The 12,138-nt window shown below is 47.1% G+C and overlaps 1 protein-coding gene across 1 annotated transcript in view; it reads left to right on the top strand.

Moving 5' to 3' along the window:
• ATP6V0D1 (ATPase H+ transporting V0 subunit d1) overlaps positions 1–12,138 on the top strand; it is a 34,249-nt gene that overhangs the window by 19,093 nt on the left and 3,018 nt on the right. Inside the window, exons 3-5 of the mRNA XM_041458633.1 lie at positions 4,625–4,803; positions 7,710–7,789; positions 11,613–11,690. Of these exons, the coding sequence (XP_041314567.1) occupies positions 4,625–4,803; positions 7,710–7,789; positions 11,613–11,690 (337 nt within the window). The remainder of the gene's footprint in view (positions 1–4,624; positions 4,804–7,709; positions 7,790–11,612; positions 11,691–12,138) is intronic.

Below are 12,138 nucleotides of genomic sequence, written 5' to 3'. Positions count from 1 at the left end.
TATGCACCTCTGCATTGGCCCACTGCTGTCTGTTGGCTGTGACATGGAGGGCTGTCCTCATGATCCCTTACAGAGCAGCTGTTTGAGCTACAGTTTTGGCTCTACTTTTGGAGGATCCCTGAGAATCTCAGGTCATGCAATATTCCATCATTAGTCATGCTTTGTGACTACTTGCAGTATTGTTAACGGATTTTTTAGTATCCTGGAACAGAAAGCAATAAAAGACCAATCTATCTGCTGTAGGACAATGACTCTTTATGATTAGATTAGATTAGTACGTGGAGGAGGGAGAAGCTGTAACTGCTTTGGGGTCACTGCCTTGTAGTGCTGTGCCTGAGTGCCTTGAGGCCAAGTTGTAAATGCCCCATATGATGTGTGTTCATGCATTTCATGTGCTCCCAGCCTTTCCAAATATTCAGTGGGCCACTGCAGTCTTTCTTGCATATCTCATTTATCAGTGTCTGTATTTCAGTAATGCCAGAAGGAGGAAACATACATTGTCAAAGTACCTGTGTTCTACTCCTGCTTGATTCTGCTCCATAGGTACCCATGGGAGACCATGTCAGGATTTAGCTTCTGAGGGCTGGCTCTCCCCTCTTCTCTGTGAGGGTTCTCTGTGGTGTCTGCCTGAGACCATACCTTCCAAACCCAGCAGAGAGAATGAACTCTGGCCTGCTGCTGCTGGAAGGAAGGTTTCCCCCACCAGTGCCCCTTTTTTGGCTTCTCTAGGCATATCCTAGCCTGACTTTGTTCTTGTTATCTGTGTGTCACCCAATGCATATTGTTCTGCAGTGGGAGTTGCTGGAGGAGCAAAGATAGTGGCTCCAGTTGTCTCGGACTTCAGGAAGCTGTAAATCATTGTCTCTGAGGATATTTCTATGTTTGCTGATTCTTTTCAGTCCCTTAATATGAAATTATACTCTCCTATGAGATGTTATTGACACTTCTCAGTATTGACTAAAATTGTATTTCTGTGAACGTGAATTTCTGGAATATACGACACCTCTGTGGGTGACAGGAAGAGTTATGGCAAACTCTGGCTGGTTTTGTGCCCATGTCCCCAGGTGAGCAGAAAGCAGCTCAAAGCAGGGGTGTAAAACATGTTTGTGTGCAAGAGTTTTGCTGTGAAGGGGCCATCCAAGTGAGCTGAAGTAAGGCTTCATGGTGTTACAAGTGACAAACTACTTCTATTTTATAGTCTTCTTACTAGCTGCACTGAGAGCTAGTGAAGGTTAAAACACTCTTGGAGGGGTCTGAGCAGGCACTAACCATGAAAGCTGAAACATTTGAAGCTGGTCAGAACTTGATAGGAGATGAGGAAGATGACAACAAAAATTGCCCTATTGCATAAGTAGTTGGAGGTTCTTAGAAACACTGCTGCTGCTGTACTTACTCTGTTTCTTTGGGCCTGGGAGGAAATGCCAGCATAGCCAGGACCTCTGCTGTGGTTTTGGGACAGCTTTGCTGGTGGAGGCAGGTGGGTCCTTGTTGAAACCTGACACAGCAATGTGACTGTTGCCCCTTGCACATATGAGAAGAGGCTTTTCCAGCTGCCCTGGCACTGGAAGACTTGTCCTGTAGCCAGGAGTGGCTAAGCTGTGACTGATTTTATTGGGATGAAGTAGGGACAGAATGTGAATGAGGATGGTCTGGCCTTCCTTGAAGTAAATGGAACTATTTTGAAGGATTAGGTAGTGCTGCTGGTGTCTGCCTGGCCTTAACAGGTACAAGAAGACCTTTGTCCTGCTCTATTTACCTTATTATTGTGAAGGTTTGAAATGTTTTCAGGAGGGAAATTTGAATGAGAATTCCTTTCTGTGTCACACATACTGACTTTTCCTGCAGGGATGAATCCTTTGACAGCAAGATTTAAGGAGGTGAAGTAATCTTTAAAACAGTTGGTGCTTCCTTGGCATTTGGGCTGTAGACCCTGCATTTCCCAGACCTCCCTGAAGGGTGAGGAAACAGTCAAGTTAAGGGTTATAAATTAAACAGGGAGGGCCATGCTTTGCTGTCTGGCACTGGAAACCAGCTGGATTGCCTTTCCTGAGACCATCAGTCCAAAAGCAGGAGCTTCCATGTGTGAAGACACTCAGATTTTGGCAGCTCTCCCGAAACCTGGCTCTGGCTTTTCCGCTGAGCTGGACTGGGAAGGCATGAATGAGCTTGGTGGGACTCCAGTGAGCTGCTCTGAAGACCAGAGAGCAGTAGGGCTCCAGACACTTCTCAGTTCCTTTCTTGTACAATTGACATTGGCCAGGCTCCTTGCAAATATCTTGTGGAGGGTGGCATCCATAGTAAACTGGGGATAGGAAGGAGGTGTGCTGGCATACACGACTGTATTTCCTTACCTACTCCTCCGCTGTAGGCTGTTAAAATAACAAATTTGGTAGTGTTGTATATTGTTGCCTTGCTTTGTTGAGAGAAGTGCTGGCCATGGTCTTTCCTTAAAGCTACTGTGTTGCACTAAGGAAACTTGCATGTTGAGGGCAGATGGTGGAGCTGGGAAAAGATCTGTATCCTCGTTCTGGTGCACCTCCTGGAGAAGCATCTGTGTTAGGGTGCAGATGCTTTTATTTACCAGGAACCAGCTGCTTACTGCAAGGGACTTACCTCTGTTCTCATAAACAGGCCCTTCTTGCTGTCCTGGAGATTGCAGTCATCTCCATGGTGAGAGCTGCACAAACAGGAGGGAAGATAATGACCTTGCAGATTAAAGGGCAAAAGGAGGTTTTCTAGTACATGAAGCTTGTGCTGATTGCCCTGGTTCTAGATTGAACCAGGAAAGGTAGGCTGTGAAAACAGAAGGGCGCTCTGCAAAAATCATAGGGCCAGGAGGTGCATTACTCAGCCTTGCATTGTGGAGAGAAAAAAACAGCACCTGTTTGAGGAACTAAGGTGTGGATTTGATGTTTTCATGGACGTGCCCTTTGAGCATATTTAAGAGGCAATAAGCCCGTCTAATAAAAACTAGCAAAATCTGCCTTTAACTGGCTCTGCTTACCTGCCTTTGATGTAGTTAAAGGGAAGCAGCTCTGCACTGTGCTCTTTGTTAGCTTGGAAATGCAAAGAACAGCAGCATCCCAGTGCGTGTCTGGTAAATATCACCAGAGCCTTGCCATGCCTGTCTTCACCTTCGTCCCAGGATGCTGGCCTTAAGTTCTCTTTCTTCAGTACTTAAGTACCTGTGGGAAGCCTGACTCGCTACAACTCCAGATATGCATAGCTCCTTTTGCCATTCTAGTTCAGGCCTGATCTCATTTGTTTTGAAGCATCTCCTGCCAAGGAGCTTCTTCAGGTCTTTTTCATCATCTAACTTTTTAGAGTTCTAGGAATGCGATCAAGGGAGTGTGAAATGCCACATACCCTGCTCTTCAGCATCTGTGCCTCTTCCCTGTGCTACTGAGGGATATGTGCAAAGGCGATTTCTGCTGACTAAAAATCCCCTCATCTCACTTGATGTTTTTCAGGTTCTCAGCTTGGTTGGCTTGTGGCTTAGCTGGTGGTGAAGATGCCTAGAGTATCACTGCTGTTCTTGCTGGGGACACTTGGTATTTATGTGATGCCTCCATCCCTTGCTTGGACCTTCTACTTGGAGAAGGTTACCAGCCTTTCATGTGTTCCCAGTCTTCAGGGTAGTTGTGTCTCTCTTCTCTGGCTGGACTGGGAGTACTGGGAAGTGTTCTTTCTCCTCTGCTCAGGGGAGGCCTCACCTGGCATGCTGTGCCCAGTTCTGAGCTCCTCAGTGCAGGAGAAAAATGAACATATTGGAGAGGAAGGCCACAAAGGGCTTGTGTTGGTGGAACTTATGCCAGGTACTGTGATTCCAGATTGAATGTCCCATTGCTGCAGTGCCAAAGACTGAATCTGCTAATCCTGAACAACATAAGTGGAGAACTTGGTTTGGGGCGTCATAACTTGGGCTAATGCGAAGAAGTTTGTAGCTTTTGGTGTAAGGTGTGAAAAACCTTGTGTGTAGTTTCTTGAGGGTGTGAGTGAAGGTTGTGCCAAAGCTGCCAGTCCTGTTGTTGTTGGAATGGAGTGAGGCGGCAGAAATGTGACCCTTCCTCCTTTCACTTGGCAAGATGGAGCAGTGTTGCTGGCAGTGAAACTGGAGCCAGGCTCCTCTTGGAGGTGTGTGGGGTTAGAATGAGAGACAGTAGACAAATGACCATGGGTGAACGTTAGGGAAAGCCTTTTCATTGCAAGTGTGGTTGGATGCTGAAGCAGAGCCCCAGGGAGGTTGTGAGATACATATTCTTGCAAGTAATTCAAAGTTCATATGAACATTCAAAAGTCTTTTAGCCTGAGCAGTTAGAGCCAACCATGCTCAGAGCAGGGTATGGGGCCAGAGACCTTCAGAAGTCAGTTCCAGTCTAATTCTCTTCAGTGGTGGGTGGTACCCAGATGGTGTGGTTCAGCTGTGGCATAAATCACAGCCTGAGATTATGCCTGATTGCCTTTTCCTAGGCTGGCATGATAAACACATGCTAAGGAGGTGCCTTAGTACTTCTTTGTGGGAAGTGTGCATCTTTCTGGAGATGTTCACGAGGAGATGATGAGTGCCTGTTGCTGGGTTTCACATTGTATGTATTGTTTCAGTCTTCCTCTTTCCTTCCTCCAGGTACAGCTACATGATTGACAATGTCATTCTGCTGATCACTGGGACTCTGCACCAGCGTTCCATCTCCGAGCTGGTGCCCAAATGCCATCCTCTGGGAAGTTTTGAGCAGATGGAAGCTGTGAACATTGCTCAGACACCTGCAGAGCTTTACAATGCAATCTTGGTGGACACTCCCCTGGGTGAGTGGAGCTGTTCAAAATACCTCTCAGCTGTCTGTGGTGGAACAGATGTCCCTTTTTCCCCCAGTCTAACTATCTCCAGCTAAGCCTAAGTTGTGCTCCAGGAAGACACAAAGCAGTGGGTAATGCACAGCTGTACTGCGTGTGGTGGCTGGGCTTGAGTTCAGGTTTATGTCTGTCCTATGCCATTTTTTCCTCTAGAGGACCAGCTACCTCTCTGTACCCTTCAGTCAGTGTCCTGGGAATCACAGTGGTAGGGCGAAGTGCTGGACAGTTTGGTTTTTGTGAGCCTCCTTAGTGGAAGGCTATTGGGTCTTCTGCTGGAATGAATCACTTGATTTCTAGCACTTTTAGTTGGACCATTGGGTAATTTCTTGTATGAAGTTTTTATAGATAATTATAGAGATCTGCACATGCCCAGCCTTGTTCTGAGACTACTAAAATTAGCACTAGTTAAATAAAAGCCCTTTATGTAAACAAAAAACAAACCCAAACAACCACATCAAAACAAAGAAATCTCCAAAAGCCTTTTAAAACTCATTGTATAGCAGCATCCTGGACTGAGGTGTATTGTCTCAGGGCTCCGGGCTTATTCAGGAGGCACATAATGCTAAAACCAAGTGTCTTATGAAGAGAACTGTTCTTTAAAGATAAAAGGTGTAGGAAGTGGTTCTGGAGAAAATATGGAAGTCTTTGCAGTAGTAGGGGAGGTAGTCACAGGTGACTTTCTAGTTTAGCATCTGTGGGCAAAAACGTAATGAGATATGCCTGAGTCAGTGATTAGTCATTCTTTTGGGGATGCTAGAAAGAAGAAAACACTCAAAGTCATCATGCTTCTTTGATAGAAATGGTTGGCTTTGGAACTGAAAGTGCTTTTGTAAATGCTCTGTTTAATAATGGGGCAAATGATGTAGTTGTCATGGAAAAATAACTTGTGCCCAGTAAAGAAGGGAGAACCTGCCTCAGAAGATCTGGTTTGCAAGGCAGGGCAACAACAGAGCAGGAGAACTGAGGCTCTGCATGCAGCTAAGTTGAGCCCACTGTAGGGATGATGTGTGGGAAGAAAATCCTCCTCACAAGTAAGTGGGAACCTTCCCATTTTGGCAAGAAGATAGAACAGAGTATTTCAGAGATATTATCTCTCAAGAGACCTTAAAGCTTCCAGCAGAATATGGAGTGAAAATGCCCCATGTCAGTGTTGAGATGCTTTTGGACAACATGGCTGGCAGTTGAGGGTCTTTGCCTCTTGCTTTCATGTACTTGTACATGGATTGGTTTTGCCTGCTTCAGCCCTGCCTGGGCTAGCTTCTCCAGACCTTTGCCCTGGCCATGCCCTTGGGGCTGTGTACCAACCAGTGTGGCATTTCTTCAGCAGGGGAACATGGGGAGTAGCTGTGTTGCCTAAACAAGCAGGCATGCTGGCTTCAGTTGTTTAACTTGCACTCTTTCCAGTGACCACACGCAAAGAAACAGCAGCTCTATCTCCTAAAAGGACTTGAGTAGCTACGTGGCTTGGTGGGAATGCCTAACCCCAAATGGCTTTCATAGGTTAACAGGGCTGTAAGCCTAATTTGGGATATTGGAGGGCCAAGAACTGAAATAGCTGTGTACTCATTCCTCAGCTACTCTGAAGTAGCCACTGCTTAGCTATCCAGGCTGGCCAGCACATCCTGCAGTAAAAACCAGTCCTGGCACACTCTGTTTGCATTTTTGCCAACCATCAGGAGCAGCGTTCCCCCAGACACGTGGCATTGTGCTCTTGGTGCTGCAAAGAAACTTCTGCAGAGGTTAACCTCTGTTCAGGACCCTCCAGACCCACACTGTGACTGGTGTCCTTCCAGGCAGCTCATGCTATAAAAGTGGTGCAGGCCAGAGGTGTGAGCCTGCATTGCAGCTGGTTTGTTGCACAGAGCAGAGCACTGGTCAGTTCTCAGCACGGCTGTGGTGTCTGTTACCCACAACTGCACTGTGTAAGCTTGAGACAGATCAGATTTCTTTTCATAGCAAATTCAGCAAAGTTGGTTACTGAGTGAGAGTTGAAGTCAGGAAGTCCTGTCAATGGGTTTTATTGTACTACTCGTTTGCATTTACACTGTAGATGTAAAAGACTCGTCTATATCTGCAGCTTGCAGCACCTGTTTGATCTGAAATCTGTGTTATTTAGGTGGCAGCAACTTCTTCAACTCCCTCCCAGCAATATTCTGACAAAGTATGTAAGGCTGAGCATCCTACCAAGTCCTACTAATTTATTCTGTCTCCTGGTACTAACTTTCAGCTAGAGAAATAAAAGCCCCTGGAAGAAGTAGAAAATGAGACTGATAGACTTGACCAGGAGAAACAACTCCTGGCTCCAACCATGACCAGTGTCATGGGCTATACGAGCTATGGCATCATCATACCTTCTTAATCCCCACCAAGATATTGTAGAAGGAGGGAGAAGCATCAGCTCCCTGTGTTTCACTATCTGGTGTCTCACAGGTGCTTAAGCACTCCTGCAATGCTGTAGCAGGCTGTAGCAGTTTAAAGCTGCCTTGTCACCTCCAAGTGCCTGCATCTGGGAACAGTTTGGGGACTGCTTATTTTTAAATACAGGTTTCTTAATCACTGATACTGGGAGCTAGAGCTGAGAATTTCTGCTGGGAATAGGCTGTTACCAAAACCATAGGACTAAGGGGTAAAGAAAGCTTTTCATATGAGAACCCCAAAAATTATTATGGCCTAAGGAACCATGGTGGAGCCTGAGGTTTTGAGTCATGACAATTTGGCTGCTGAAGATAAGGGCCAGACCTAGGAGGGACAAGCTCAAAACAGGATGTGCTTCTGCCTGGTATTGTTGAGGAGTCTGGAAAGTGCTGAGCATGGCTCTGGTTAGGGCAATGCTAACTCTGGCTCTGGCTCTGTTTCAGCTGCTTTCTTCCAAGACTGCATATCTGAACAGGACCTGGATGAAATGAATATTGAAATAATTCGAAACACGCTGTATAAGGTAAACGAATCACAGAGTTGCAGAATGGGTTTGGTTGGAAAAGGCCACAGTGGGTCATCTGGTTCAACCTCCCTGCTCAAGTAGGGCTATCCTAGAGCACATGGCACAGGATTGTGTCCAGATGGTTCTGGAATATCTCCAGTGAGGGAGGCTCCACACCCTCTCTGGGCAAACAGTTCCAGTGCATGGTCACCCACACAGTAAAAAAAGTTCTTCCTCATATTCAGGTGGAACTTCTGTGCATCAATTTCTGCCTGTTGCCTCTTGTCCTAGTGTCCTCTCCTTCCTGCGAAAGGAAGGAGATGTAAACTTTCCTATTTATTCCTGGCACGGTGATTAACATGGCCAAAACTTACTCACATCCATTGGAAAGTAAAGATAACACTCCTGGAGGGGCCTGACATCCGATCACACAGCTCTGCTGAGTCAGGGCACCAGAGCTAGGCAGAGAGGATTTTCTCAAGAGTCTGTGCAAGAATTCTGCAGAGGTTGTGTCTTTGAATTTACTCATGCCCCAGGCAGGCAGGAGAAGTCTCCTCCATTACCACAAGGGTTCAGAGGTGCAGTTAACTGCATTCACAGTGACTAAACTTAAACTTGGTTGAAGGACTCCCATTGGCTTCGCTCCCTGTCTTGAGCCCTTCCCAAAGACCTTCCAACTGTCTGCTCAAGCCTTCTGTGGCTGTGATTTGGGTTAGATGTTCTTGGTAGAGCAGTGTGAAAGATGCAAGCTGGGGAGGGTATTGGCAGAGGGATGTGGAGGGGGCTAAGGATGTCCTTGTCCCGAGCTGTCATCTCTGCAGGCTCTGTCTGGTTTTAGCTGGCAGTGTTGAAGCATGTGTTTATGTGCAGGCTGTGGCTATCGCTCCATCTCGACTCTCTGGATCAGGGGTGGGATGTAGATTTTATCTGTCAATCTTGTTTTGGCTGGTCACGTCCAGCCTGCAGTCAGTGTGACCTCTTCTTCCCAAGAAAGCTGTGGCCTCTTTGGAGAGGCAGAGAGCAGGTCAGGCGTGAAGGGAAGAAGGCAAAGGGAGGGAAAAGGAGCGGCATGTCAGCAGTCATGCCCAGCTGCCTGTGGCCTCTGGCATGTACTGGTCTTTGCTGTAACAGGGAGGGACACCTGTGTGCATAAACACCACAGCCTTGCAGGGCACAGGCCTCGGTCTCAACATGAAGCAGGAGGGGGAAGGCAGGCAACAAAGTGTGCACAGGGAAAATTGGTTGGGAGGGAGGTGGGATGTATCCCCTTGGATCCCAGCCACCATGTCCTTTCCCATATCCTTTTTGAGGCTCAATACCGCTTTGTAGTCTGCTCTTCCTACCCACAAATGGAAATATAGGTGCCTGTAATGCCTCAGTATGTGCTGGCACTTGTTCTTGCTAAAGAGCTGCCCCTGGGGAATACAGGGGTTCTGTCCGTAACAAATCACAGGGATGAAGGGGTGGAAAAGGTGATTGCTGCTTACAGACTGCTTGAAACTACCTCTCTCCCCAGGGACTGGAAAATGTATAATACAATGCAAATGAAGGAAATAAAATCAGGTCTGAAATCTGCAGAGAGCTGCTCTGAAAAGCACAACAGGCCTGGGACAGATGCCTGCGTTCGTGTGGAGTTGGCATGGGAAGGGGAAGTGCTATCTCCCAGACATACTGGAGGCTTTTAAGGAATCTGAGTGTGTTGACAGAAGATTTGAGCAGGATTCATAGGAGGAAGGCTATTACAAAGGCTTCTTGTTAGCAATGAAGATTCTCAAATGGAAATACTATTAAAATGGGGAACAGAGGTTACAAATGGTCAGTGCTTAGTGTAGAGTGCAGTCAGCAGCCAAGTCTTGCAATGGAAGTGTGCTGGCATTGTTATCTTTATTGCTGGCCTTGTTATCTTCTGTGCTTACTCCCTTTGTTCCATCTCTTGTGGAAGTGAAGCCAGCTGACTGTTGGCCTTTGCTGGTGACTTTCTTGTAGGAACCAGTTGAAGGAGCTTTGCGACTGGACAATAAAATAAAGCAGGCAGATCAGTGTGGATAAATGTGGAGTGGTGTATGGGAGAGGCCAGGAGGGAACCCTAACTCTGCTGGTATAGTGAGGGTCTCCTTGTTCCTTCCTACTACTAATTGGAATCTTGGGCAATGATTGACCTAAGTAATTGTCTCTATACAAGGTTAATTGTTCTTAACAGTAGTAAAGAGCTGTATGAGTATCACTGTGCTACTGCATGCATCTGTAAAGTGTGTTTGACCTGGATACTATCTCATTCCTCTCATGTCAGAGTATGAACAGCAAAACAGGAGATGATGCTAAGGCAGACACATTTAGAGGATTGGGTATCATGACTTCTGCACAGAAAACTGCAGGAAAAGGCTAGGATTCCTCACCTGGCAGAGGAGGGTGGTATCCACAAATGAAGTTGGAAAAGTCAGTGTGGATGGACAGGCCAAGGCCTGTCTTCAGACTGGATTTGAGGACAGATGAGGCTAGCAGGAGGCAGAGTGGGTGGGTTCATGAAAGAGAAGACCCATTGAGGATGATTAAAGGAAAAGACACCTCTGTTCCTGGGGTAAGGGCTTCAGGACATTGGAGTTTTTCTGCCAGTTGCTGTCACTGGAAGGGTACCCAGTGCAGCTGTTCACAAACTATTTCCATGTTGTCTGTGATATTGGATCCCCATTCACTGCTGGATATTCGAGTTCACCTGTATTTGCTTCTAAAACCTTAGGCTTGTGCATGAGCTCTGATGAGGGCAGAGGTAGTGACTGAATCTCTTCTCCACATTCACCTGTCAGCCTCAAACAGCATCCATTATCCATGTCCTTGTTCCTGTGGTAACTCTGCAGTCTGGTGCTCTGTGCTCTCCTCCACCTCAGCAGTGGCAAGTGCTGGAGAGGCTTTCTTTGAGTGATGCTCACCCAGCATTGTCTTCTTGCACTGTGTGGTAACAAATATTTACAGAACACGGTAATCCAGGTGCTTTCCTGGTGCAGAGGGTGGGGGTATCCAATTTTTACATTCTTAGTCCCTCTTCAGTCCTAGAGTTGTTGTGATAAAGCAGCGATTTGTGGTGTCTCAGCATCCTTTTATTCCATCCCTTTAAAGTGATTCTGGTTGCAGCTCTCTGCTCGGGGAGGCGTTTTATTACTTGATCACTTCTTCTGAGAACATTTTTGCTGAACGATACTTTTAGCCATCCACAGCCTTCTTAGACTCCCCCTGGGAGACAGAGTCATCTTCCAGATGGATTACGGAACATCTCCACAAAGGATTTCCTGGAGGCAGTGTAGCTGTGCCTGGCCGTATGTTTTCTGCAGTGCTTCAGTTGGGATAGAGACCAAGTGGCCGCAGTGTGAAAAGAGAATTAGAGAGAATGGCTGGTTTCTTTCACAGATGTCCTGTCTCATCTCTTGACTCTGCTTACACAGCGCTCCTTTCTGAGTGTAGGTCTTGCAGCTATGGTTGTGTGGCTTGGCATGTTTGTGGAGGCCAGAGCAGGGTCAGGAAACCATGTGAGACTTCAGTAAAATGAGTTAGGCGACTCAAAGGAGAAAAATAGGCTTTAACCTTGCTGCCTGGGGATCTTGCCCACAGTAAGCTCATGCAGTCACTTGAACAAACCCAACCACAACCCTTCATGTCTCTGGCTCCTGGGGAAAGCACAGTCGTTGTGTGGGCAAGTTCACATGGGGCCAGAGTGCCTGTGCTGTGTTACAGAGCGTCTGGGAGCAAGCAAGCAAAGTCTGCTTGCTGTCTGTCCTCTGCTGAAGGGCCCTGTGGGGGAGTAGATGAAGCTGTGTAGAAGAATGCTCATCTGCCCTCTCTCTTCCAGGCTTACCTGGAGTCCTTCTACAAGTTCTGCAAGACGCTGGGAGGTACCACGGCAGATGCCATGTGCCCAATCCTGGAGGTAGGTCTGGAAACTTCCATAGCTGGATGATATTAGTGATGGTCATCACTCCCTGCTCAGGCACAGCTTGTCTGCTGGCTGTTAAGCATTCTCCAGGTCATGCTCAGCATCCCCACGCCCACTTGACCTGCTCACTGGGAGACCTGGGGAACACTGCCTGAGCTTGACTTTGGTTCCCCAAGTACTGATACCTTTGTTGCTTCTGTGGCAACATCTTCATCCTCTCACATAGATAACTTGTAGGAGAGCTACCAGAGCTGTTTGGGTCACAGCCTCTCTCCATGCCAAAGCTTGCTGTGAGATGTGCAGAACTCAGCAGCAGTAGATGAGAGATACTCCTTGACTTGGGCAGGATTTGACTTGTGCCTGGGGTGGGGATTTCCTCACCTAAATGCTCCCAGCACTGGGCATACTGGGAGCCTGCACTTGTAGCCTGCCCTAGCTGAGC

The sequence above is a fragment of the Pyrgilauda ruficollis genome, unplaced genomic scaffold (assembly GCF_017590135.1).
Source record: "Pyrgilauda ruficollis isolate IOZ18807 unplaced genomic scaffold, ASM1759013v1 scaffold13, whole genome shotgun sequence".
NCBI classification, from domain to species: domain Eukaryota; kingdom Metazoa; phylum Chordata; class Aves; order Passeriformes; family Passeridae; genus Pyrgilauda; species Pyrgilauda ruficollis.
Note: the sequence above shows the minus strand (reverse complement) of the source record. Positions and strands in the feature narration are given on the sequence as shown.